General features: G+C 36.5%; 1 protein-coding gene across 1 annotated transcript; it reads right to left on the bottom strand.

Moving 5' to 3' along the window:
- Positions 1-3,061: 3,061 nt before the first annotated feature.
- Positions 3,062-26,529, bottom strand: kdr (kinase insert domain receptor (a type III receptor tyrosine kinase)). Its single transcript, XM_084432932.1, has 30 exons — positions 26,254-26,529; positions 23,930-24,026; positions 23,541-23,755; positions 22,886-23,007; positions 21,824-21,992; positions 21,423-21,559; positions 20,060-20,252; positions 19,744-19,861; positions 19,364-19,536; positions 19,001-19,157; positions 16,574-16,685; positions 15,998-16,106; positions 15,546-15,890; positions 15,222-15,368; positions 14,490-14,621; positions 12,127-12,233; positions 11,658-11,790; positions 10,984-11,088; positions 10,782-10,895; positions 10,467-10,555; positions 10,034-10,202; positions 8,900-8,991; positions 8,659-8,781; positions 8,004-8,115; positions 7,797-7,896; positions 7,471-7,576; positions 6,415-6,533; positions 6,096-6,180; positions 5,171-5,256; positions 3,062-5,086 (listed from the first exon to the last, which is right to left on the bottom strand). The coding sequence occupies exons 1-30, from the start codon at positions 26,315-26,317 to the stop codon at positions 4,870-4,872; spliced, it is 4,047 nt and encodes a 1,348-aa protein (XP_084289058.1). The 5' UTR covers positions 26,318-26,529; the 3' UTR covers positions 3,062-4,869.
- Positions 26,530-27,386: the final 857 nt, after the last annotated feature.

Below are 27,386 nucleotides of genomic sequence, written 5' to 3'. Positions count from 1 at the left end.
CAACGAGCCGTTTGTTGTAGTCCTTTCAAAGCGATTTCTTTAAAAACAAATATCTCCCTTTGCTTTGAACTTTGAGCGTTGTAACTTTGCAGATGTTTTTTATTCGAGATCTGCACCATTAGCTTACTAACAGTGCTGCCAACTCTCACAAGACAAGTAAGCAATTAAGGAAGCAACCATAGCTTCAAAACAAGCCCAATATTCATCAATTATAGGGGCACCGCATAACGATATTCAAAGTAAACCGAACCGAAAAACCGCGATGATAGCTGGCGTAGGCTACAGAAGGAGCCCTGCAGATTGTTGTGGTTGACCTCAATTGACCTTATGTCATAATATTTTTTTTCTTGCTTGACATTTGATTAAATTGTAATTTTCGGTAGGCCTGTCTTGTGTAGGCTACGTGACGAATACAGCCTTGTAGCCACCATTAACCACCAATAATCGCAATAAGTTCTGCTTTTTGATACTTAATAATAAGATAAGAAACAAAGTGTCATCTTTCAAATTCTGTACATTTTATCACGAAATTCAAACAAAAAAATTGCCATTTTAACGCTCTTTGATGTGGAAGTGGCAGATCACTGTATGAGCGGCAGTAGGCTAAACGCATGCGCGATCATCTCTTCCTAATTAACATGAATGAACATCTTCTTAAGGTATGTTGAAAGATTAATTACTGAAATGTATCTCGTGTAATCGCTCAATCAGTGTTTCACCGGCGGAAATACATCAATAAAACAGCTTGTAAACATCACATAACATTACATTTTACGTTAACATTACCTCAGGCAAATAATTTCAGTGTCCATATTCAGCTTGGTTCTCCAGAGAAATGAACTCTTTCGCTAAATATATGCACTGTTAGCCTATATATATATATTAATTATATTTTACTTAACCTGTTAGCTGTGAGTATAGTCTATAGAAGACTTACCGAAAAAGAAGAATAAGTCGCGTGTTATAAGAGGATTTGGCAACTCTGATCACTAAGGTAGAAAAGTAAGCGCGTGGCTAGTGTATAGTCCGTTGCCATATAGGTTAATCATATTTATTTACATCATATTTCATATTAAAACGTTTAGTATATATATTATTTATTTATTTAGGCTATTTATTTAAATTTATTTGTGCAGTTTCGACAGGACTGCTCCTGGACCTGTCGTCACCCAACTTCACTCACCCAATATACCACAAGGTGGCGGCAGAACTTGGGTGCATGGATTTATTGCTCCAAGCGAAAGTGCTGGTGAATATATGAAAAATAAGATCATGTTGATCATATGGATCACAAATATTAAGGAGGTGGTTCAGTTTGTTTTGGGTAATATGTATAGTGTATTTCAAAACTCAAAGGAATGAGAGTAATGGAGGATACAAGGTACTGTGCTATTTATAGAGGAATTCATCTCCATTAACTACACTTTTTTTTTTATTACTATTATAGGGTGACTACTTTGGGGCCCATTGTCAGAGCTCTCAAATTTTTCCAGTGTTTTGTATATTGTGGGTTGTGTGTGTGTGTGTGTGTGCATATCCACATCCAGAAATATCCATGTGTGCCAGAGTTTGTGTTTAAAGATATTTCCTGGCTTGGCAGATCATTGCAGGACATTTCCAATTCCCCCCATTCCAAAGGAAATGAGATTGAGTTCCTGCAGCTAAGAAGGATACATTTTTATCATGAAAGATAAAGATAATGTCCCTTTTTGATCATCTCCAACTATTTCAATAATAGTAATAGCCTGTTCAGGTGTACTCTACATAGTGAGGAAAAATGTCCCCACAAAGATGTCAATAACTGAAATCCTTGTCCCTTGTCCCATTTTTGGTCCCCATGAGGAAAACAGCTTATAAATCAGAGTAAGTGATGTTTTTTGAAAATGAAAAAATGCTGAAAGTTTTCTGTGATGGATAGGTTTAGGGGCAGGGTTAGTGTAAGGGGACAGAATATACAGTTTGTACAGTATAAAAATCATTGTCTATATGGAAAGTCCCCATAAAACATGTGTGCATGGTTCAGGGCAACCACTGTAAAATCACATGTAGCCTACTTGAGTGTGCCAGTGTTTGGCAGCGGGTTAGAGTTAGTCCTTTGATGTTGAGGTTCTCAGGAGTTGCAGGCACCAGTTAAGAGTACGTTAATGTAAGCACAGCTTCCTCACACAGTGGGGATCAGGGCAGGGTTACAACCTCCAATCCAGTTACACAAACACCAGATATAAACTTCACACAGTGGCATGCTTTAGGGACATTGAGCATCTAAATAATTCTCATTACAAAATATAGACTGTGGTCTTAAATTCAGAAACATTTCATTTATACCAGGGGGGAAAAAAACATTAAAAATGTTATTTGTGGAATTAAATATTGAAATAGAAATGATAAATATTCTGTACTATTCCTAGGTTACTATTCACATTTGTGATAATTGATCATGTGAGTAATACTACGTTCTTGATTTCACTGAAGTTCAAGTTGCTCTTTTAAATAATCTCAAATCATGCTGGAGAACATCATCATTATGAAATTGAAATTCATGTAATTTTTTTAATAACTAAATATTATTATTTGATTTTTAAAGAAGCATTTTCACTTGTTTTCATAAGTTTGTTTCCACTATGGGAGAGGCACATGAATCCTGACCTAGTTTTCCATTATGATTAATACAATAATAAGCACAAACAACAGCTGGATGAAAAGTCAGGCCCAGAGCGCAGAGCTCACTATGCTTTGATGGCCTTGTGCATGCTATTCTGGGCAGCCATTTTGAAACCAGCACTCCTAGGAAAACACCCAAGGCTGCGTGAGCATTGTTTCCTCAGGCCCGTTTGTTCACACTCACACATACACAAAAATAAAAATGCATGAAAGCCACAATGCACACGCATGTAGAAAAAAGTAAGTCCAGTTCACAGGCTAGCGTGCATTGTCCCGTTCTCTCAGACGCACAAATTAGCGTGGAAAATAAATGGAGATATGAATGCATTGTCTTGTCAGGGTCACTGAGAAACAGATAGAGGAAGAGAGGGGTCGCAAAACATCGAAACACACATAAATGTTGATTTTAACTGGCAAGTGTTTATTTAAAAAAAAACTAATAACATTAATGGACGTGTAACTAAATAGTAATCATAATGGCAAAATACTGACATTTTTCTTACAAAGACAAAGAAGGCCCTCATTATAAACTGTACAATCAAAAGGCCAACCAAGAAACAAAGCTGAAAAAAAATAAAAATAAAATCGGACAGACTGTTTGTTGCTTGGGGGAGAACAAGTCTGGTCACGATTCGTTTTGAGACAATGCAAAAGATGAAGACAAAAAATGGAAAACATTCACACACTCAATTGTCTAACATTCCAGTTGCTATTTCCTGTACGCTAGGAAGAGGGCATGCCTCTGCTCGGGAAGTGGCGTGGACACACTGAGAGACCACTCTTGCTCCGCAGTCTGTGTAAACATGATTGTATTGCTAAGGCTTTCTCGCACGCCAAACTCCCCTGACATTTAGAAGAATAAACCTAAAACATACATCTTATCTGCTCCAAAACAGTCTGTTCCAACACAATATATTACATTTATTTCATTATAGTGAGTATGATAAAAGAAACAGTTAACAGAGTCAGTGATTCTTTTAGGCATACAATTACGAAAGCAGCGATAACGGTGCACCTCAACTGAAGCTCGAGGGCCAATTAAACGGTTTGTTGTTTTTGGATCATGCAATCATGTGGTTTGCCATACCAGAGTCATTATGAGTAATGGCAGGAAATGCCTAATATGGGATAAAAAAAGAAAAGGTTGCTACTCATTTTAGATAGGGAAATTGGCTGCTCTGTTGCATGAGAATGTAAGGATTGTTCACCAGAAAAAAAACAAAAAAAAAAAGGTCATCATTTACCTTCATTTTGTGTTTTTCAAAGAAACAAAACAGTTGCATTCTACCAGACTACGAAAGTGAAATGAACAAAAACAAGTTTTTTTTAGCCCATACTCGTATTATCTTCTGAAGCCATTCGACTGTTTTATGTGAGGAACCAATTGAGTTTTATAGGGTTAGCTCACCCAAAACTGGCTTTCGTTCATCTTGGGAACAAGAACGAAGATCTCATAAAGAGATCGTAAAACTAATCCACATGAATTGAGAGGTTTAGTCCAAATTTTCTGAAGAGACACAATCGCTTTATATGATGAACAGATTGAATTTAGGCTTTTATTCACATAGAAACATTCATCAACTCACATATCAGTTGTGGTAAACGGAAGCTCAAGCATGTTCACTTGATGTGAGAAACAATGAGGTTCATGTTTGAGCTAACAAGCAGGTTCGGTTGAGCTTCTGTTTGTGTTCGCTGATCAATGTTTGTATGTGAATAAAAACCATAGTTAAATCTGTTCATCATATAAAATGATTGTGTCTCTTCAGAACATTTGGATTAAACTTGATTCATATAGATTAGTTTTACGATCTCTTTGTGAACTTTTTAAAGCGTCAAAGTGGTAGTGTCAGTGGAGGAACAGAAAGCTCTCGGATTTCATCAAAAATATCTTTCTGTTCCGAAGATGGACGAAAGTCTTTTTGGGTTTGGAACAACATGAGGTTGAGTAATTAATGACAGAATTGTCATTCTTGGGTGAACCTTCCCTTTAAGTTGTTACTTTATGAATATTTTGTAGTGGTCACCAATCACCATTCATTTCATTTTATGGAAAAGTGCAGATTGGACATTCTATTATAAATAACTAAAGAAAGAAAGTCTTCTCAGGGTGAGAAAATGATGTCTGAATGTTCATTTTTGGCTGAACTATTACATTAAAGTTTTGAATATCATAATAAAGGAAGACTGTTTGAAGCTTTATAGATGTTAAACTGGAGGTGCACTATAACGGACCTCTGCACTGAACTTGTCGTTCCTCTTGGGCAGTGGAGGTTTCTTCCGAATGTCTCTCTTCAGGATCATCTCTTCGTTGGCGTATATCGGGGCTTCAGCATCATCAGAGTGGTAACCAGACTGATAACCGCTGGTCTGATTGGACGATTCAGAAGCTAAAGACTCCTTACTCTTGCACCGCAGTAGTGGGCTGTGGATAAAAGCATGAACATGTTTATATGACTGTGGAATTGTCCTCATTTGTGACTGTACTGAGATCAGGATGAATTGTCACCTGAAATTGGGTGGTCTCTGCACCTGCCTATCCAAAGCCTTCATCTGCTCACGTGATAAGCCCACTCCACAGTCCATGTGACCATTCTATAGGAATGGAAGATCATACAAAATTGACTGTTTTCATCATCATAAATGGGATTTTTGGGATGCAAAAACACTCATATTTTGTTTCATATAGTAACATCTAAATGGTTTTACTGAAATAAAAACATTTAAAACATAAAAAAAAAGTTTATATATATATATATAAAAACACAAGCTCCGTCATATTCTGTGACTGTTTGTGAAGAGTGCGAGCCCTCGCGCATCGTGCTGTGCTGTGAAATACAGACGTCAAAACAAAAACAGTAAGCACGCGCAAGTCTGTTACATTGATGCGCAAACAAACCATGAATCTGTGCTCTCAATGCAATGATCGCACATCGTATTTATGCACAGACACATTTCGGATTATGTTTTGATTTGTCATTCTGTAATTCTGTTTATACAGTCAGGTCAAGGCAGTTTATTTATCTTCATTTAGTCCTGTCCAAGCTCTTTGCTATTGCACTGTATACATACTATACGCTGAATTCTGAAGTTTTTTTTAATATATTTTTTTTTCATGGGTGCTTTGGTGTGCATAAATCTATGAATTTTTAAGGACACCTAAATTTACCTTGAAAAAAGCTTGCAGAAAATACATTGTTGTGAGAATCACCCTTCAATCTGATGGTTTATTTTGCTAGATATAGCAAATGATGACACAAATGAGCGTGTGAAACAAGATACATGGCGTATGCTTCATTTTACGATAAGTGTGCAATATATATATATATATTATTATTATTTATTTTTTTGTAGCAGCAAAGTTTGTCCTTTCTACAATAAATGTTTATGGATCATGACTAGATGCTAGTAGCTAGTACACAGAGTTTATTTACCATTACAGCATTGTGCTCCAGGGGAATGTCCACAAAAGTCATCATACTTATTGGCACACCACAACTGTCCATCTGATGTGGGAACCTGTCAGGAGAGGCACGGGTGGGACCACTGTTGCATTAGTTTGTCAAAGGAGAGATTAAGCAAGTTATATCCTCAAATGTCAGTTCTTGAATGTAGTGTGGACACAACAAAAGTCAACTCGGGTAGGGATAAGTATGAGTGCTATTAAAGGATATAATTCAATCTGATTGATTTTAGGTCTATGATGCCAACAACAGCTCAAAAACACCAGACAGAATAGTTACTGTAACTAACCCCAGAGCTGGAGCATTGTCATAGTGGAGCTGCGCCTCTGTGCTGCCTGCATAGCGTGTTCTTTTAGATGATTCTTCTTCCATCTCTCCATTTGTCAGTGGGATGTAGTCCTTTCCATCCTTAAACACAGGGAACAAATAATAATAATAATTAAACAAATAATTCAAATTGTCACATGAAAAATGGGATCACGTTCCTTTATGTGGAAAAGCCACTTTCTTAAACATATTTTTGTCTTGTTTTCCAGTAAAAAAAATCTAATCATCCTTGAAACATGTGAGAAACTGCATAAGATATTATGATAACATAACGCGCTGACATATAGCGCTGTGGCACTTCGGGCGACCTGAGTTCAAGTCGCGGCTCACGGACCTTTCCCAATCCCGTCCCCCACTCTCTCTCCCACTTCACTTACTGTCCTATCATAATAAAAATGCATTAATGCAAAAATGCCACACAAAAAAAAAAAATAAAAAAAAAATAATAATAATAAAAATCTCTCTCTCTCTCTCTCTCTCTCTCTCTCTCTCTATATATATATATATATATATATAAATGAAAAAAGAATAATGTTGCTACTAACTGTGGAAAATAACTGAAATAAGTGTAAGTTCAGGTATTAAAAAAGTACTAAAACTAAAAAAATTATAATTTAAGGGTAAAATTAAAATAAAAATCTAAATTAAAATTAAAAGCCAATTCAAAATATTGATAAATACTACAATAGTATATAAATAATACTAAAATAACACTGGCTGAGGCTCCATTGAGGCTTTTCCAAAGGAGTAAGGAAAATAACAATTCAATTTATAAAAAAAACAAAACAAGTATTAATATATTATGTAAATGCACTTCGCATGTAAATATATCTTGGTTTAAGGATGTTTAGATATTTTTACTGGAAAACAAGACAAAAATACTGACTATATATACTGTATACATAAATTATTCTTTTTTTTTTTTTTGCTTTGACGAAATACTTAAATTACTGCTTCCTAAAAACATAAACTAGACAAAAAAACAAACAAAAGCAAAACACTTGGAGTCAAGTCTCACCTGTTGAGCGCTAGCCTGTAGCAGATTACCCAGATGCTCAACTAACTGAGTAAAGGTTGGCCTGTCTTTAGGTCGATCAAGCCAACAGTCCCGCATGGTCTGGTATCTGGAAGAATTTGACATGTTTTCACAAAAACAGTATGAAAATACTTCTGTATCTCCAAAAGAATGAAACAAAATGTTAGGTACTACTTGCGCCCATTTTCTGTTGGAAACACAATGACTGGCATCGCCAGAGCTACAAAAATCTAGATCCATAATCGTCAAAGATGATTTTCAAAGATCTTCAATTTTACATTAATACTAAAACTGTGAAGTGTATTTACATCTCAGGTGTGGCGTAATCTGGAGCTCTCATTCTGGTTCCCTCCTTTAGTCGCCTACAAAAAGACTCATCAATGCACACACCTGGGTATGGAGACGCACCTGCACCAAAGGAGACGGGCCATCAGAACATGTCAGCTAACTAGAGTAGGTATATGTTGTCTAGTAAGCGATGTGATAATATTATGTTATTATCACTATTGTGTTACCAAGTGAGAAGATCTCCCAGAGCAGCACGCCAAAAGACCAAACATCACTCTGCGTGGTGTACACGCGGTCAAAAATGGTTTCAGGAGCCATCCACTTGAGAGGAAGACGAGCCTGCGATGATAGAAAGGAAATGCTCAAGTGTAAGTCTATTTCAGGAGTTATCAAAGTGTGGGGCGCGCCGAGAGCATGTCAGGGGAGGCGCGGAGTAGGGCTGGGTGATATGACGATGTCAATCGATAGTGTGTAAATATATCCATGATATATCCATATATCCAATAGAGCAGCAAAGAAACATGGATGAATGAGGAGAAAGAGTGGGACGTGCTTAATGATGAATTTGTAAAAGCACAATAAACCACCACTGAGAACCAAATTTGGTACTGACAGGCGGCTTTCCGTGGCGCACATGAGTGCTGAATTCAGTTCACTTTTGTGGCTTTTTGCGCTTGAACGGTCAAACACACACATTTATGTGTCAATATGCCCGTCTTGGTGAGATTTCACGTAAACACAGTCAGTTTAAAGTGAAGTAAACAGTGAAATTATCCTTATATTGGATCCATGCATAAGGTCTTAAAGTGATAACAGCCTCATTTAGGCCTGTCCTTAATGTTAATCAGTCAACAATAGAAAAAGGAAATCAATCATTCTCACATCTCCTTTACGGACGTAATCAGGGTCTTTATAGACGTCTCTGGCCAGCCCAAAGTCACATATCTTCACCACGTTGTTCTCAGAGAGTAGGATGTTTCTGGCTGCCAAGTCCCGGTGGATACACTACAAACACAAAGTAGCAGTATGACTCAAGCAATTCTCTTCAATGATTCGTAAATGCTCAAGATCAATGTACTGTATATACACACAAGTAGGCCCTGGTTGTGTGTTTCAGTTTTACCTTGCGAGAGGCTAGGAACTCCATGCCTTTGGCCACCTGAAAGCTATAGCTGATGAGATCCTCCATTGTCAGGTGATCCCAGTCTGAACTCTCTGTACATGAGCAGATGACACATATACATCTTAGGTCCTGTAAACATCTTTTTGTATTCATTAATTTAATTATATTTAATTTTACCGTGTAAATGAGGGCTTGATTCTGGGAGTAAAAATATTCCATACAGTTTCTCAAATAATGAGCTTATTGAATCTGCTTAATAGTTATAATAATAATTATTAATAATAAAATAATTATCTTGTTTAGTTGGTTTATTTTTATTATTAATTACTTTGAAGTTCATTCTATTTAAATATATTTTCTTAATTTACAGTGTGAACATTTTGTTTTAAAAGTACAAAGTAATAATTAGAAAAAAATATTATTAATAATAAATAATTATGCTGTTTATTTTTTTGTGTCAATCTTATTTTTAATATCTTTATTAATTTGCAGTGTGACAAATTAATTTTAAAAGTACAAATACTCCTATTTTCTCAAATAATATGAGCTCATTAAAGCGAACTAATAATTAGAATTTTATTTTTTATTTAATAATAATAATTATTAATAAATAATATTAATTATATAAATTAATAATATTATTAATAATAAAAATTAATTATGCTGCTTATTTATTTACTTATTTTGGAGTTCATTTTATTTTTAATTTCTTTCTTAATTTGTAGTGTGACAAATTAAATTAAAAGTACAAATTTCCATGTAGTTTCGTAGTAACGAGCTCATCAAAGCTACTTAATAATTAGAATAACTATCTATCAATAATAAAATAATTACGCTGTTTATTAATTTATCTTATCTTTTTTTATTTTGCTGTTAAATACCTTTTAGAGGAAGTACAGCATGTCACACCCAAATGCATTTCATGTCACATACAGTACAATAAAAAAGGTTTTGTAATGTAACCTAAAGAATGTAATTCATGTGGAAACATTTAAATGACAATACAAATTAAAACATTTGATATAGTTTCCATAACTTTGTTAAATGCGCCATCTTTGGCTTTAGTAGCTGTGAGTCCATTAACTTAAGAGTCTGAAGACAGTACAGTGTATCCAACAAACTAATATTCCGTACCTAGTTCATCCTGCAGCTGGGTCGTGGAGGTCTGTTCTCCCATCTTGGTGCACACTGCGGTGCCGGTGCAGATGTCCAGTCGAGTGCTGGTTCCCAGACCCAGATCTCCCTCATGTAAATCCTCTTCCGGCTCTACCTCCCTCCTGCACGGCATCCGTGGCATCCGCTTCTGAGGAAACAAGACACGTGTGGATCAGTTTTCCGCTGCTGTTGGTAAATTAGTAGGTTGTCAGGGTAAAGTAGCAACCCCTTCATAACACCTTTAACCTTGAACAACATTTAAAGGCCAAGCCAAGCACGCTCAATGTCTTCCATAAGGCTCTTGAATCAATCTGGCCACATCAGAAGACATTGTTAAAAGGAAGAACTGAAATCATTGAAACTATATCACAGCTTGATTTTATAAGTTACACTAAGTTATGATGGAATTTACCTTGTAGGGACTGTACTCTCCTCGTTTGCTTTTTAAATAGCTGGAGAGGTTTCCATTTTTACAGTATTCTACAATCACCATCAAGGGTCCTGAAGGAGGAAGAAAGAGAGAGAGGAAGAAGAGGCCTTTAATGTGGGCACATTGTGTTCTTCTCAACAATGCAAAACCACTTTGTGGTGTTTTTCACACATTTCTTACTATGACTGCACATTTTGTCACCCATACACATTTACACACTTCCTGAACAGAATGTGCCTGCAACAAACTTCACAGAAAAGGGAAGATTACAGAAGTCATTTCTGAGGGGAAACTCACCCCCTTGTTTAGTGCAGGCTCCTAGAAGGTTGACCACATTGAGATGGTGACCAATATGGATGAGGATCTTCAGCTCAGACATCAGAGCGCTGTACTCGCTGGAGGTAGCGCCCTCTGTCGGAGATTGAGAATACTGCAGTCAGTTGTGTTAAATGGAAGATATTTGAAGCCAGTTTAAGGCCAGTCAACAGATGCCTCATACCCTTGAGCATCTTCACTGCTACTGTAGTACTGGTGGTGGCCTTCTCAATACCATATGCGATCGCCTCCACAACTTGACCAAATGCCCCTCTGCCCAGCGGCTCTCCTAAAAAATATGGTGTTATACATTTGTGAACACTTAAGTCTATATATATTATATATATTGTAACATCATGTACAAAGATTTTAGCTGTTTGCAGGGGTTAAATTGGATCTTTAAAGATGTTGAAATCGGACTGTGATTCAAGGCAAGTTATGATATGCTCCCCACCCCATACCAAAGGGAAAAAAAACATGCATAAATTGTTCCACAACATTTTAACACCCTGTTATGCTACATAATGCATATATTTGCTTATATAAAAAGATTTAAACAAATGATAATTCAAAATTAAATGCAAGGATATACAGATACTGTAAATATAGATAAATAAAAACATATCACTTAAGTCTGTTACATACAGTATACATTGGTCCAGTAGTATGAATCTTGCTTTTTATGGTAATGTAATGAACTTCAAAAGATAAAGTTAAATAAAGAGAGTATTTCTAACTGCAGCATGAAAACCATGTTTTTTAATCAAAACTACTGAAAAGCCATTCAGGATTGATCTTGGACAATTTGATTTAATTTATTTGGCCTTGTTTTATTTCTCAGATTTAGCCAAGTCTCACCTAGCTTCAGTCTATCACGCGGGAATTCCCACTTGATTGCATCATAGGTCAGTCTCTCACAGTGCTCATCCATTGGCATATCATCGTCCAGAATGATTGACAGGTAGCCAGTTTTCAGATCTCCATCATTAGGCTGTGAGAGAGGGAAGAGGGAAGGATGGAGCTTGTCTGAATGAAACTCTGTCCTGTTTGAGTCTCCTAGAATCAAGCCCTCATTATAAAGACACCCACTAATGAGTTACTGGAAGCCACTATCATACTAAGAGGCAGAATTAAGGCTGGGGTACAGTGGGCACTGGGGCCCATGGCTGGCTGGTGTACGTGATGCATCGCAGCAGAATGTGGGCAGAGCATACAATAGAGATGGCGTAAGCCAAGTCAGGGTAGTCAGATCTGATCAGTCAGAGGAGAGCGGAGTAAATGAGAGAGTGGGAGAAAACAAGGAAAAGGGAAATTGATGGAATGTTACCCGCTTCCTGTTGCGAATGACAAAGACGATGAGGAGCCAGAGGAACATGGCGATGACAACGGCACCAATAGGCATGATCAATTCCACGTTCATATTATCTTCTGCACCTGTGGGATCAATAAGAAATCACAAACAAAGATGACACACAAAGACATTTAAAAAAGATTTAACCAAAACAACCTAAATAGAATGATAAATAGAACGAACGACACCGATAGATAGAACTTTAGACGGACGGACTAGACTGACCCATCGACAGACAGACAGATGTTTTAATAAATATTAATAGTGAATATATGACATGAATTGGCATATTTGTGTGCTGGTTTGATACTAATTGGGCAAAAAAATTATATTTAACCAGATAAATATTTTATTTTGGAGAGAAACTGGAAAAATGCTTCTTAGTTTTATATTAAGAGCGAAGGAAGGCTGGAATTGCCTGGACAAACCTAGTTTACAGGAAATATTTGTACGCTGTTGGGCGTGTATGATGGCTCCAGGAGCAAAGAATGTGAATTGTTTGCTGACCTGATATTACATCCAATCAAAATAAGACTGAAGAGCGAACAGCAACATGAAGCCAAAACCCACCAGTAGGAACCGATTCACATTAGATAAAAAGTATCATGTTCTTTTCTATACTAGAACATGCAACTGGTCAATCAATCATTACATGTAGATTATTTAGTTTATTTCTCTCTCCCTTCCTCTCTTTTACTCTTTCTTTTTCCTTGTGGGAACGGTGCTGTTAGTGAATATGACTGCCGTCTGACAGTAGCATTTGCAGTGACAATGAGAGAGTGATGGCGAGAGAGTAGTCACGTACACATGGAGTATGTCTCTGTTATTTGTGTGCCTCTGTGCTCTCTGTCCTTTATGTGTGTGAGGCAAGAGACGGAACCATACCATACCGTGTGTTGAAGAGTATATATATACAATAGTCAACATTTTAAGTGAAATTCATGTACAACTTTGATGAAAGGTTTTGATTGACTTCAAATGTTGACATATACATATATGTATATGAGAGAGAGAGAGAGAGAGAGAGAGAGAGAGAGAGAGACAGAGAGGGAGGGAGGCGTCTCTCTCTTTTGTCTACTGGGATTTTGCTTTGTTTTCTTTTAGCACTCCCTAAAGGATGTACACTAACAGAGCCCCCTTCCTGACGGACTAAAAAGAGAGCTATTTTTGCCACAGGGTCTTGATTAAAACAAAATCTCAATGAGGATAAAAGTCAGTGGGAGACTGAGCTTGCCTCACACCCATGACACGTCTCTGAACGTCTCCTCTTAAAATGGGATCTTTAATAGTTAACACACCTCCCTTCAAAACTGACAAACTATGAATCTCTACCTGCCATGTTTTGGTATAAGAAACATTTGCACTACCATTTAAAAGTTTGGGGGTCAATAATATATATATTTTTTTAAGAAATTAATACTTTTTTTTATCAAACTTGATCAAAAGTAACACTTATAACGTTACAAAAGATTTCAATTTCAAATAAATGTTTTTTTTTAACCTTTCAATTCATCAAAGAATCCCGAGGGGGGGGAAATGTAGCACTGTTTCCATAACAATATTAAGCAGCACAACTGTTTTCAACAATGATGATAATAATGAATGTTTATTGAGCAGCAAATCAGCATATTACAATGATTTCTGAAGGATCATGTGACATTGAAGACTGGAGTAATGATGCTGAAAATTCTGCTTTGCCATCACAGAAATAAATTACATTTTAAAATATGTTAAAATAGAAAACCATTATTTTAACATACTATTTAATATAACTGTTTTACTGTGCTTTTTTTTTGCAAATAAATGCAGCCTTAAGGACCATTTACATAGAACACGTTTTTGTGGTTAAAAACGCCAGTCGCAGGTCAGTGGAATGGGAAAAAAAATGCACTCTTGAGACGTGTTTTTTAAACTTTGGCGTTTCATGCGTGAGATGCTACACAAGATGCAAGACACGGGCGCAATGGTCAAACGCGTCTACATGTTTACACAGAAAAACAATGGAAAAGCAGCGCAGTGGAATGTAAAACGTTCTGTGTGAATGGATATTTAGTGAGCATGAGAGACTTCTTGCAAAAACATTTAAAAAATCTTATGACTCCCAACTTTTGAACAGTAGTATGTGGCAAAAATCCATTTATATATTTGTAAAGATAAAGACTAAATCATAATATCAAGATCTATTAGTGTTAGACATAGGGGGCAATTGTAATATTCCAAAAATAAATTATAATAAAATTCTGCACAACTTTACAGAAAAACTGTATATGTCCTAACTGCCCTATCTTCAACAATAAAAATAAAATAAATCAAGCAGTGAGCTTTGTCTACAGACTCACCATCCACAGTGATATGAGCCTCGTCATAGTCACAGCCCAGCTGGTTACAGGCTGTACATATGTAAAGACCACTGTCCTCTTTTTTCACCCGTTGGATGGTCAAGACACGATTTGACCTCTTCAGAATCACACCTGACAACAGAAAAGCATGAAAAGTCACTAAACTAGTCACCCCTCAGAGACGGTTTCAGACGATAATTTTTTTTATGTAAAGCACACATTAACACCAAACTGATTTTATGATGAGATTCAGTGTAACTTAACAATAAACGAATAATTGACTCGAGCCTTAGAATAGTGGTCAAACTAAAATTGTATTTTAAATCAGATTTGCCTTCAACATGTGAAACAGATCTGAGAAGCAAACTAAATGATGGAATACACTACATGTATGAACAGATTTTAAAACTCTAAGGATCATACACTTATCGATTTTGTAAATGGTTACAGAGAAAAACTGGGCATCATACACTAAAAAAAGGCTGAAGATCACACACTATCAGACTTTAAAGTCGTCCCTAACACAGCGAACTCACGCAGAAACATACGCCTGAGTGTAAGGAGATGCATGACAAATGAAAACAATGTGTTTAAAATCCTAACAAAAGATCAAACATGTCTGATATCCTCCAACTGTATGGATTCATAGACTGAAGATTAAAAATAGTGTCTACCCATCATACAATACGTGATAATTTTTTTGTACATCTACAGATGTTTTACTTTGCGCACCTGATCCCTCCATGACGGTCTGGTTGTCTTTAGTCCAAACTACAGTAGGGGTTGGTGTGCCGGTCACCTCACACTCTAGAGTGGTAGAGTCACTCACATTCACTCTCTGGTTAGTCAGATTGGTCACAATTCTTGACATCTCAAGAGCTGCGGAAAGATACAAACTGATGTACATTTTTCTGCAATATATCCCATCTGAACAACCAAACTGAAGCAAGCAGGAATTAAATATAGTCCATTAAGTGTGTAATTTCATCACCAAACTAATTAAATTACACAAATAATGACTGAATTCCTGAACACTATGTAAAGCTATCGACTAACCTCTGAGCTTGAGGTTGTGAAGCAAGCAGGTTCTCTCACTGGTGCGTACGTTTTCCACTTGGCAAGCGTACAGGCCTTGGTCCATCAAAGTGGCATTGGGTATGGGCAGGTCCAGCGTTGCATTGGTGCCCTGCAGGCCTGATATGGTGACATTGGGCTGGTGGAAAGGTGACAGGGTGAGGGTATCACAAGGATTGGCCGCTGGAGGGGCATTGGGGTTGGCTACGTTTGTTACCCGATACCAACGTAAGTTAGAGTACAGCAGTTGGTCGGCTACACAGCGCATTACCACGTCCTCTCCCTCAATAGGGCTGCTGGAGGGGAGCACGCTTAGGTTGAGGAAACCTGTGAAGATGACAAAAATAACAAAAAGTTCAGATTTGATCACTTCAATTGCAATAGGTTAATTTGGGATGTACAGTGGAGATCGTCTCTGGTTTGGAAGCACTCACCAGTTACTTGAAATACAATGACTCGCTCTTCTTCTCCCATCTTATTAGTGGCAAGGCACCTGTAGAGGGCATGATCAACTGCTTTCTGGATCTTCAATGAGCTGATGGTCTATGTGAGAACACACAGTACACCAAAACAGGCAGTGGATGATTTTAAAAATATAATTATAACCAGATTCACCAAGATTAACCACTAACTCAGTGGGGTCCAAAAGTCTCAGACCCCTTTTGCATTTTCATTAAAAATCATAAAATTGATTTAAAACAATTTCATTTGAGTACTTCCAAAGCATGATTTGAGTACTTCCAAAGAGCATATTGAGCTTCAATAGAAGCAAATACATCTGACTGTTTGTACAAAGCAGAATACATTTGCTTATTTGATTAGTGACCTAGAAATAATGCATGGATCTTAAATATTTCTTGTTTCCTTTACATCTTTTTTTTCAGGTTTATATTAGATTTTGAATCCCAGTCTCAGACATTACGAACCAACTGTATATATTATGCTTCCAATTTATTTATTTTCTTTGCACGTTCGAAGACTGAGCTAAACACAGCACAGTTCTGGTTTACCTTCAGAGAGCGTTCAATGACAGATGTGGGGCTGATGATGGGATTCTTCCCTGTGTTGTTTGATATCTCCCTCCACTTGTTACAGTTCACCACACTCTGGTCTGACTTTGGTCTGAGAATAAAAGATAAAACATTAAAAGTTATTTATTATTTAGATTTTTTTGTCACAACAAATTATTATTATGTAAAAATGTATAAATTACTTTGAAATACTTTGTAAATGTTCATGTTTTCCAGGTCTGCAAAACACATTTAAAATATTGCACACTATTGAATAGTGTAGTATCAATATTGTTGGCTCTGTGAAGAATTGCTTAATGGTCTTCTAATGTAAGTCACTTTGGATAAAATGATCTCTTAAATGCATAAATGTAAATACTACCGTTCAAAAGTTTTGGGGGTCACTAAGATTTTTTTTTTTTTAAAGAAATTAACTTTTATTCAGCAAGGATGCATTAAATTGATCAAAAGTGACAATAAAGACGTGTATAATGTTAAAAATATATATATTTCAAATTGAAGCTGTTCTTTCTGTTCACTTTTTATTCATTAAAGAATCCTGAAAAGAAATGTATGACCACTTCCACAAAACCTGTGTAATAAAATAAATAAATGTTACAATTAAAAAACTTATAATTATGGAAAAACAAGAATTTTATATTAACATTTTACAATTGAGGATCCATATCTCAAAAGAGAAAACACAAAAAATAAACATCTATTTATCTACACATCTCCAGCAGGAACAGGAAAAACGGAAAAACATTAAACTGGATCCTAAACAACAATGCATCTATTATTAACGGTCTAAATTTAGACCATCCCATAACTGTTCTCAGATCTACTGTACAGTAATTCCACTTCTGCCACACAAATTTATGATGAGCAATAGGAATATTATATGCCATGTCAATAAACAGACTTCGGGTTTAGACTTGGGCTTGACATCAGCACCTCATGTAGGTTAGCCATGGAAGACGAGACAGAGAACAGAGAAAGAGAGGAAAAAAAAGAGATGGGGGGGGGGGGGGGTACTACAGTAATTAAGTACTGAGACATATTAATTAACTACATGTACTTACTACAGCGTTACGGTTAGGGTTGTAGTAACATGTAACAATGTCACCTTAAAAGAAAGCGTTGCCAAAAAGACAAACACAAAAATAGGTCACATTAAAGCTGCAATGAAAGATGGTTTAACTCTTGTTTGTAGGATACAGTGACAGACACTGTGCTATTTTCATGTCTGATCAAGGACACAGGTTTTGAATGTGTCTGCTTTTAGAACAACAGGAAGCTGTGATGAGGACTACGGAAGTAGGTGAGGCTGCAATCTGAAGATAAGGCTCGTGTAATGCCTGGCCCTGAACACTCATTGCATGATCACAACATCCTTGGAAGTGATGTTCTGTGTATGCAGGCTGCCAATCAAAGTCACAAGTCAACCAAAACTCACAGTGGCTGATTTCTAAGTCCTCAACAGTTCAAGTCCTCAAGTCCTCAAATCACAACAGTTGTTTCCGGATGAATGCCCAATTAGAGCACATCATGATGAATGGATTGCACTGAACACCAGGAACAAATATGCTAGCACTGTTCTTATATGTCTTCTATTGGAATTAATAGATAATCCAACCACACAAATATGTCAAAGCACTGAGCAAATCAGCACCTGCAAACATTTTTAATTCAGCGCATATTTTGTCAGCAAAAACAATGACTAACGATATTGTCATCAACCTAAACAAGGTAAATGACTTTCCCATACAAATACAGGAAGAAACTTTTAATTTATAGCTTTCTTTCTAGCTTTCTTTCTGAATGACAGGTTTTGCTACAGGTAAATGTTTTTGGGGCCATGGAAATTCAGTTTTTGTTGTGATCTATGTGTTTCAGCATTTGGATTGCATTTCATCAAGGAAAGTACAAATGAGGAATATCACGAGTAGATATGAAAATGCAGAAATGTAAAGAAACGAGAGAACAAGAAACATACTCTACATATGTTTAGGTATGATGTTAGACGTTAGATATGTTTAATATGAGATATTATAATATAATACAATGTGATTAAAGATGAAATGAGCACTTTGCATTGAAGCAAAAAATAATATGTTGGTAAAACTTAATTAAAAAAATTACATCCACTGTAAAATGTGATGTGCAACTGATATCTAAGGGATAATTTTTTACATACTTTATAACGATAAAATGACTTTCCTTTGTCTAACCTAATTTAGTCATGTTAATTGAGTTATATTCAGTAATATTTTGACCAGTTAATTTAGATGTTACCACATGAAGCAGATTTATCTAACATTATCTGACAAAACTTTTTTTGACAGTCTAAATTCTTAGCTGTATTATAAAGGTTACATTCGAATCAAAACAAGAAGACAGCATCAAATCATGTGGCATATGACTTACAGAAATCTGATTGGGCAGTCCTCTTTGGGCATCCACTGCCATTTTATTGTGACAGGGCTGGATCCTCCGCTAACAGTGCATCTGAGTGTAGGACTACTGCCGTACATATGGACATCACGATCCAACGGCACTTCCTTCTCAAAGATCTTAGGGTGAACTGAACATATAAACCCACAAGTTAATCCAGTCCAGTCAAGTCAAGTCAAGTCAAGTCAAGTCAAGTCAAGTCAAGTCAAGTCAAGTCAAGTCAAGTCAAGTCAAGTCAAGTCAAGTCAAGTCCAGTCCAGTCCAGTCCAGTCAAGTCAAGTCAAGTCAAGTCAAGTCAAGAGAAGAGAAGAGAAGAGAAGAGAAGAGATTCATTACCATGAACCAATAGTTGAAATGTTCTTTTCTGCTCCTCCTTGGTAATCTTATTTGTTAAGACAACAGTATAATTCCCAGCATCCTTCTCTGTAACACCATATATAGTGAGAGATCCTCTGTTAGGCTTCATCCTGTACTCATCCTTCCACACTATCAGCTGATCATTCTTATACCTGGATGGTCAAGAGCGAAAGAAAGCTTAATGCAAGTTCAGTCTGACTAGCACAGACAGTTCTAATCTATTCTTTATAGGCACTATATATATATATATATATATATATATATATATATATATATAGTACACACACACACACACACACACACACATACGTACATACACACACACATACGTACATACACACAAGTAACACTCCACTTACCACTTGACAGAAGGCTCTGGATAAGCATAATATTTAACAAAGATTTTTGCCTCTTCCTGGCCAGCATTTGCCTCCACAGTCTGAAACAACTGATCATTGAGCGCTATAAATGGTTTCTCTGAAATGTCAATCGATATGTTAGAACAAATGCTATTACAACATTGTATTTTGTATTATTTGTATTGTAAAACATATGGTCTTTATGCTACCATATGCCAGCAACTTATAACTGGCCTTGGTGTGCCAGCAACACTAATGTTTGAAATTGTAATATGCTTTTTTTTGTTGCTAAATGGTAATTCCTAACAGTACATACCATAGACGGTGAGGGATGCTCGAGCAATCTTTTGCATCTGACCACTAGAGGCTGTACATATATACTCTCCTGTGTCATTTATGGTCACATTCTCTACAATGAGCGTATTGGACAGTTCTAAGGAGTTCCACAGCTTCTTCTTGTAGGACCTGGTCTCGTAGCGTGACCTTGGCATTGAGCTGTTGACACTTCTCTGCAGGAGGTGAGAGAGACGACTTAAATCCACCAGAGAAATGCATGATGTTATTTATGAAACTGCATTTATTTCAACAAAATCAGCTGAACTGGTCTGGACTGGATGGATTTGAATTGAATTGAGTTTATGCTTCAAGTGTCTTCAGTAAAACATAAATGTCAGCATTACTAAGTAGTAGGGGTTGAATGGCTTTAGATTTTTTAAAAGTCAACATTTATGTGATGAAAATCGAGTCAACGTCGTCTAGTCGCTGATGACGTCATTAATGAACAAATAAGCCTGAACCTCGAGCTGAAACTTGAACGCGTGTTGCCTTGTGCACAGCTATGGCATATGACACAGCGCTGCCCACAAGGCTATTGCTCCTATATAACAGCTTATTTTTATCACAGCATTAGTGAGAGAGCGACTGCGTTTGATTCTACCTGGCAGCGTTTCTACTAATAGTGAAGCTGTGGGTTTTAGTTACTAAGAAATATATGCTATTTTACTGATAAATCACAGTGTTGACAATACATTTCTCCACTACTGAATGTTTCTGTGTGCACGCGTTCTGAAAGTGATGTGCAAGCTACTGTCTGTATGTGTGTTACAAAGCTTCAGCGCATTAGTTTAGAATGGTGATTAACTTGCGTGTACAATAAGCTGTTTAAAACGTGCATTCACCTGATCAGTTTTGAGCATCCAGGTGTATAATCAAACATGTCTTGTGGAGTGCTCTCGGAGTATGCATTTATTTGTCATTTTAACTGTTTATTAAAGTCGACTTCAAATATTTCTTATCCTGATGCGCCCTCTATAGGTCACGATCAGCAACTAGACGACATCAAGCTTAAAGCGTAATGGCAGAGCATTTAAGTCGACTAGTCTGTGTAACCCCTACTAAGTAGCCAGATATTGACAGTCACACAGAAGATTGGCTGATGATACATTTTAAAGGATGGTTTGGGTCAATACAAGTCAATAAAGACATAGCAGACATTTTTGTTTAGACTGTTTCTGGCTGTTTTTCCATCGCCGGACATTGCAAACTTATGTAGAGAACAGGAAGGAGACAAGTAAAAAAAACAGGGGCTGGTCTAGTTCTTTTCTTTGGTAATCAAGATTATGCCACAAATGGTGCCGACTGATGTCAACTTGTATTGAACATTTCTCTAAGTCACTGACCTTCTCATGTGGGAAGGTCCACTGAAAGTCGATTCCCACATTGAGCTCGGTGTTAGCAGTGCAGTTCAACATTAGCCTCTCCCCTACCGTCAGCCTCTCATGAGCTGGACTCAGGGTGAGGTCATGGATCTTGTATCCTGCGGAAGAGGGAAGGGGTGTAAGGGACGTGCCGGGTGGAGCATTGTTCTCTTGAGACCAGGGCAGCTGATCTCACACCAGACTGTTCAACAGTCTCAACAAATGACTCTGAAACATGCAATCTCGCCTCCACAAAAACAAAAGTTTGATCAATTTCTGACATCCTTGCAAAACTGAAATAAATGATAGGTCAGATGTACAAGCCTCATACTGTACTTCAAGCAACATTCACCTGCCCAAATCAATTTTTTTTTTTTGCTTACCTACAACAGCCACAATGTAAGGTGAGGACTGATAGGTCTCATTTCGAATAATGGTTTGGCAGTAGACCACGCCAGCATAGCTGACCACATGACTAGGCAGGATAAAACCCTTCTTGCTATCCCAGATGACCTCTATCCCATCAGTGGTCAGTTCTTTTACTGGATACTTCTGTTGGGCAGACACCACAAACATTCTTCACATCATATCACCGGTAGCGAATCACACAACACAGGGATCTTGATGAGTAAGCACTAAATATTTTATAGTCATATATTTCATATATATATGGATCTGAAGTCAACAGAAAAGACCTATACATATAGCTACATTTAAATCATTTTGAAAAAGAAAACAAAAAACTTTCCATAAAAAGCAATTTTCACAATGTTTACTACTGTTCAAAAGTTTGGGGTCAGTAAGATTCTTTTTCAAGGAAAAAAGTACTTTTATTCAGTAGGGACGCAAAACCTTGGCACCGTTACAAACAAAATTATATTCATCAAAGAATGAAAAAATGCATCATGGTTTCCACAAAAATATTAAGCGGCACAACAGTTTTCAGCATTGATTATAATTGAGTTTCTTGAGCAGAATGATTTCTGAAGGATCATGTGACACTGAAGACTGGAGTAACGATGCTAAAAATTCAGCTTTGCCATCACAGGAATAAATTACATTTTATGCAATATATTAAAATATAAAAACAGTTATTTTAAATTGTATTATTATTTCACAATATTACTGCTTTATTGTATCAAATAAATGCAGCCTTGCAGCATAAGAGACTTCTTTCAAAAACATTAAAACATCTTACAGAACCCAAACTTGTGAACAATAATGTAGTTTGTATGATATGGATGATCTTTGCTGAACTCACTCAAAGTTATGCACACAACATAACAACATCTAAATGGTTTTTAAGTCACAAATATTATTTAACATCACTGAATCATCCTAAATACATTAAAATTACACCGACAAAACTAAATCTAGGGTTAGATCAAATGGAAATAGCTCCCCACTTTTAATAGTGTAGGTTATGTGTGTGTGGAAATACTCACTGTATACAGTGTGACATTTAGGTTCTCCACAGATACCAGACAGGGAATGACCACCTGTTCTCCCTCCCGAATGAACACCACATCATAATCTTGAGCCATTCGGACAAATGGCGTCCGATAATCTAAAAACATAGGCATGTCTGGTATTTATACTTAACCAACAACCAGATATTTACAAACCACACGCAGAAAAGATGAAGTTGCCATAATCTAGTATAATTTGACACATCTCTATACTAAATACACTCTTTTGATAGTATAAGAGATATGACACTACTAACAAACAGTTATGCAACCTGATTATCAAATGTGAATAGGTATGAAATGCAGTGCAAGTTGGCACTTAAACACTTAAAAACAAGCAACTTAAAACAAACCAATTCCTATATTTTGTCTGTCTGGACACAGTTTACAGGTCAAAAGGGGAAGTAAAATGTGGTGCCACTAGAGTGAAGAGGTTATGAAGAATGAGGAGGTCAGAAGGTTATCCTGAAAACAACAAAGAAAGTATGCGATGAACACATTTTTGTAACATTCTGACTTTCTCTCCCATTCTCTATGGAAGACAGTGAGAGAGAGAGTGGGAACACTATGAAAAATGTGCTCATCTTTTTGTTGAAAATTTGTCCAACGAGATTACACATGAAAATCATACCTTGTATGAAGACATATACAGCTATAGAAGTCTTCCCATCTTCTATAGGCAGGCTTTTATAGAAGCAGCGGTACTCTCCCGTCTCATTGGCTACTGCTTTGGAGAGCGTTAAAGTGCTACAGAATAGTCCATCACCACTACAGTCTGATGTGGTGAGCCGGGTTTCAGAACGGGATCGGTTGTGAGGTGTAGACCACTCCAGGATCTGCCGCCCCCTGTGTAACAGGTAGAAAAGACTAGTGTCAGAAATGTATTCTAACAAAAATGACATTCTTTACTTTTTGTTTTTACCATAAAAAAATCTAATAGTTAACAAAAGCAGCACCCTTTTCCCAGCTTATGAGAACAAAGTACAGACAGAACTGCTCTTCTCCAGAAGCAACGCTTACCTGCACGTGATCTCCAGTGTATTTGAAGCATTGATTTTGAGAGTTTTCTCAGTGATGTTTAAGGTTGGAGGATCCGGCTCAAACCTGAGCTCTATCGCTACAAGAAAAAGAAAAAATACATCCAGAATGCTTTGTTTAAGAATAAGCTGCTGATAATCACATGCATATACTCGCATACAATTAAAATCATGACTTTAGTGGATAAGATATTCATATACTCTTACACTGACTGGTCTAATTTATTACTAATGCAAATAACTTATTTAGTTTGGATGAAATGTTTTTTTATTAATGAAAAATATACGAATATTATGCTATACAGTGCAATAAAGAAACAAATTTTACCAGATTTCTGCTGTTTATCTTATCTTATTTTATTAAACCAACTTAAACCAAGAAAGATCACAAAACATCCAGTGTAAATTTTAATCTAGACAACATATAACAATATTTCACATTAAAACTAAACACTGGACACTAGGACCGCCATCCTCAGAGCAATAAACCACTGAGAAAATGGCTGTAATATATCACATTAACATCAAGACTAAATAAACTTTAAGAGGAGTACAACATGCACCTTTCCTAGGATCTCCCTAGTGCTTTTAACATGGTTAATATTAATCCCAGAACAATTTAGTTTATTAACAAACTTAATCTCCATCTTCATCTAAAAGCGACTCCCTTTTCTCTTTTTATCTTTATGCTTGTAACACACATAAAGTGACTGTGTGTGCTGCTTCATTATCAACAAACCACAAAAAATATATGTCTGAAAAAAGTGCAGTCAAAAAATAAATTGTGCTGGTCAGCCACTCAAACTAACAGTCACACCACTGCTTGTCTCTGTGCATAAGCATGGATTCACATAGTCAATCAGGAGAGCACAAGAGCGGTGAGGACCATGAATGCCTGTCTGTTGCTTGGCCTGGTTTTACATTGGATATACAGTAAGGGATGTAGACGTGTAGAACAGCACAGAATGGCATAGAGCAGTGTGATGTGGGACCCTGGGATATTTTTCCACTGGAGCTGCAAGTGCAGCACAGAGGCCTGGATGTGTCAAAACAGGAAGCCTGGGCAGATGGGCCGGGGCCAGGCTAAATGGCCCCACGCACCAAAACCTGAGGTGGGATTCCTGCTCCAGAGGAACTAGAACTGGGAACACACACTCTTATGGACACACACAATCATGCTAAAATACATGCACTCCATGGAGACTTACTTATTCAACTGTTTGTTTTAACATCAAATGGCCAGACACTGAAAACATTTGAAACAACAATGGCGGCAAAGGCTTAATTGTATCTGATGAATAAGAGTGAACTGAAGGAATTACAAGATAAGGGCAAGAAAGAATAGGAAGTTTTATTTTTAACTTTTCTAAAAGCAAAAAATCTGTCACTAGATCCCATTTTGAAAAAACAAACAAAAAAACATATTATAAGGGCTACTGAAACAACTTTGTTACTATTTTACATTTATTTTTTGTTACATAGCCTAAATATTAGCTCCTAAATCTGGTGTGTAGATTTAAGCTCTGGCTCTATTTACTTTAAAAAGCAACAATACAGCAACAATGTTACAAGTACTGCATAATTGAACATACAAACCATTATATGCTATATAAAATGTACTGACAATAACATTGATTAAATTATGTAAAACCACATGATGACTTACATTGTAGCTAAACTGACTTCTACAACTGTAACCAATAGGCAGAGCACATGTTACCCAAACAAACACAAAACACCATTAGAAAAACACAACACTAAATTAAAGCTATAACTAAATAACATAAAGGCAACACAAAACAAAAACTGTATATAACTCATTAGAATAATAAAACAAATGTTAACATTTGTTCATGGAATTCTGTGGATGCTTATTCCCATTATTTTATCTGTCGCAAATATTTTTTGAATAGTTAAAAAATAGCATAGCCTATAAATGACCTTTTTTTATATAAATAAAAAGTATGAATCACTTCACTTTACAATTTAGGCCTATAGCAGGAGCATTTAATTTTTTTTAGTAGGCTATTCTAAAAATATCTACTACTACAGATACTACAATTACGGGGGAAAGTGATAAAAATCATAGCTACAGTTGTTTCAAATCAACAACAGGTGTAGGCCTACACTTAACATTTTAATACGAGATTTTATAATGCATAATTATGCCTATAGCCTACATGAGCTGAAACTCAGCAACTGCAAACAGTGCGTTCAATTGCCAATTAACAATGAGTTGAATGTAATGGTGAGAAAGGTAATGATGACGTGAGCATTTGTGTATTTAATTAGATGTTTATGTCATACCTATAACCAAGTTGATGGTTAAGAGGATGTCGACGAGAGAAAGCACATAAGATGTCTTTGCCATCGCCCGACAGTAACGCTGGACCGTCCCGGCATGAAACCAAAATTCGACTCCTTAACTCCTCATCACGATTATACGACACAGTTGTGCACTTTAAGATAGGTTTTTAAAATCCTTAAAGGAAAAGAAATCCTTGTGCTGTTCTGAGTTTTCCCCCTGATTGAGACCTGTTGCGCGCTCACTGATGGATTCGTGCGCTAGATGTGCGCGTGACTAAAGTGCGCTGATTGGGAGGAAGACGAGGGAGGGGCGCGCGCAACATGTGCTTATCAAATATATGACCGTTCTTTTAATGTCCATAGACTCCAGAGGCCGAAGGTCCCAAGAACATAGACCTTCAGAACAGTTTAAATCACTTTATCAGAGATCAATTACGATAGGGGACCTAACTCAATCAAGAAGTGAAGATATGATATGGAGATATGGAAAATGCACAATTCCACTAAACAAATGCCTTTCATGCCGGGGTGAGAATTACGGTGGGTTGGGGGTTCTAACCCCTCAATTAAGGTTTAATCATCATGGTCCAAAGAAAGTTGGATGGATTTTTTTTTTTTTTTTTTAAATGGAGAATGTGTTTAAAAGTGTAGGTATTCAAAAGTGTTAAAGGAATATGGAAATACTTTTAAATTAATTTGATCAATTTCTATTTTAATCTTGAAAGTTTCATACCTATTTTTTAAACTGTGCATATCTTATGTGCATCTTAGGACACAAAAAAATCTGAAGTTGTACTAAATAGGAGATTTTTGCTTGTGGATCCATGGGTTCCATTTTAAGTTAAGCTGAGTTGAGCATTAACATGGCATAATAGTCACGAGGAGCTTTCTTTGTTTAGCAGAACCTTCCAATAAATTGGCTAACCTTGTGTTTAGTCAGTTGAGTTAGATTGTAATAGATTGTAGGCATTACTCTAGCAAAAGATATATATAGCCTATCTAAATTGAAATAATCACTCTAATGGTGACTTGAAATGTAACACAAATATAATCAAAAACACACAGAGCTAAAACATCTATTAATTCTGGATGACAAATATTTATGTCATCCTAAATTCACATTCTTTAACCAA

This window comes from Rutilus rutilus (genome assembly GCF_951802725.1).
Source record: "Rutilus rutilus genome assembly, chromosome: 15".
NCBI classification, from domain to species: domain Eukaryota; kingdom Metazoa; phylum Chordata; class Actinopteri; order Cypriniformes; family Leuciscidae; genus Rutilus; species Rutilus rutilus.
This window is presented reverse-complemented; position numbering and strand designations above follow the sequence as displayed.

Coding starts and splice junctions, on each gene's coding strand:
- kdr (XM_084432932.1), bottom strand. CDS start 26,317: ATGGCAAAGACATCTTATGTGCTTTCTCTCGTCGACATCCTCTTAACC. Junction 21,993..22,885: donor TAAATGTCACACTGTATACA/GTGAGTATTTCC, acceptor TCTGCCCAACAG/AAGTATCCAGTAAAAGAACT. Junction 21,560..21,823: donor TTACATTGTGGCTGTTGTAG/GTAAGCAAAAAA, acceptor CCTCTTCCGCAG/GATACAAGATCCATGACCTC.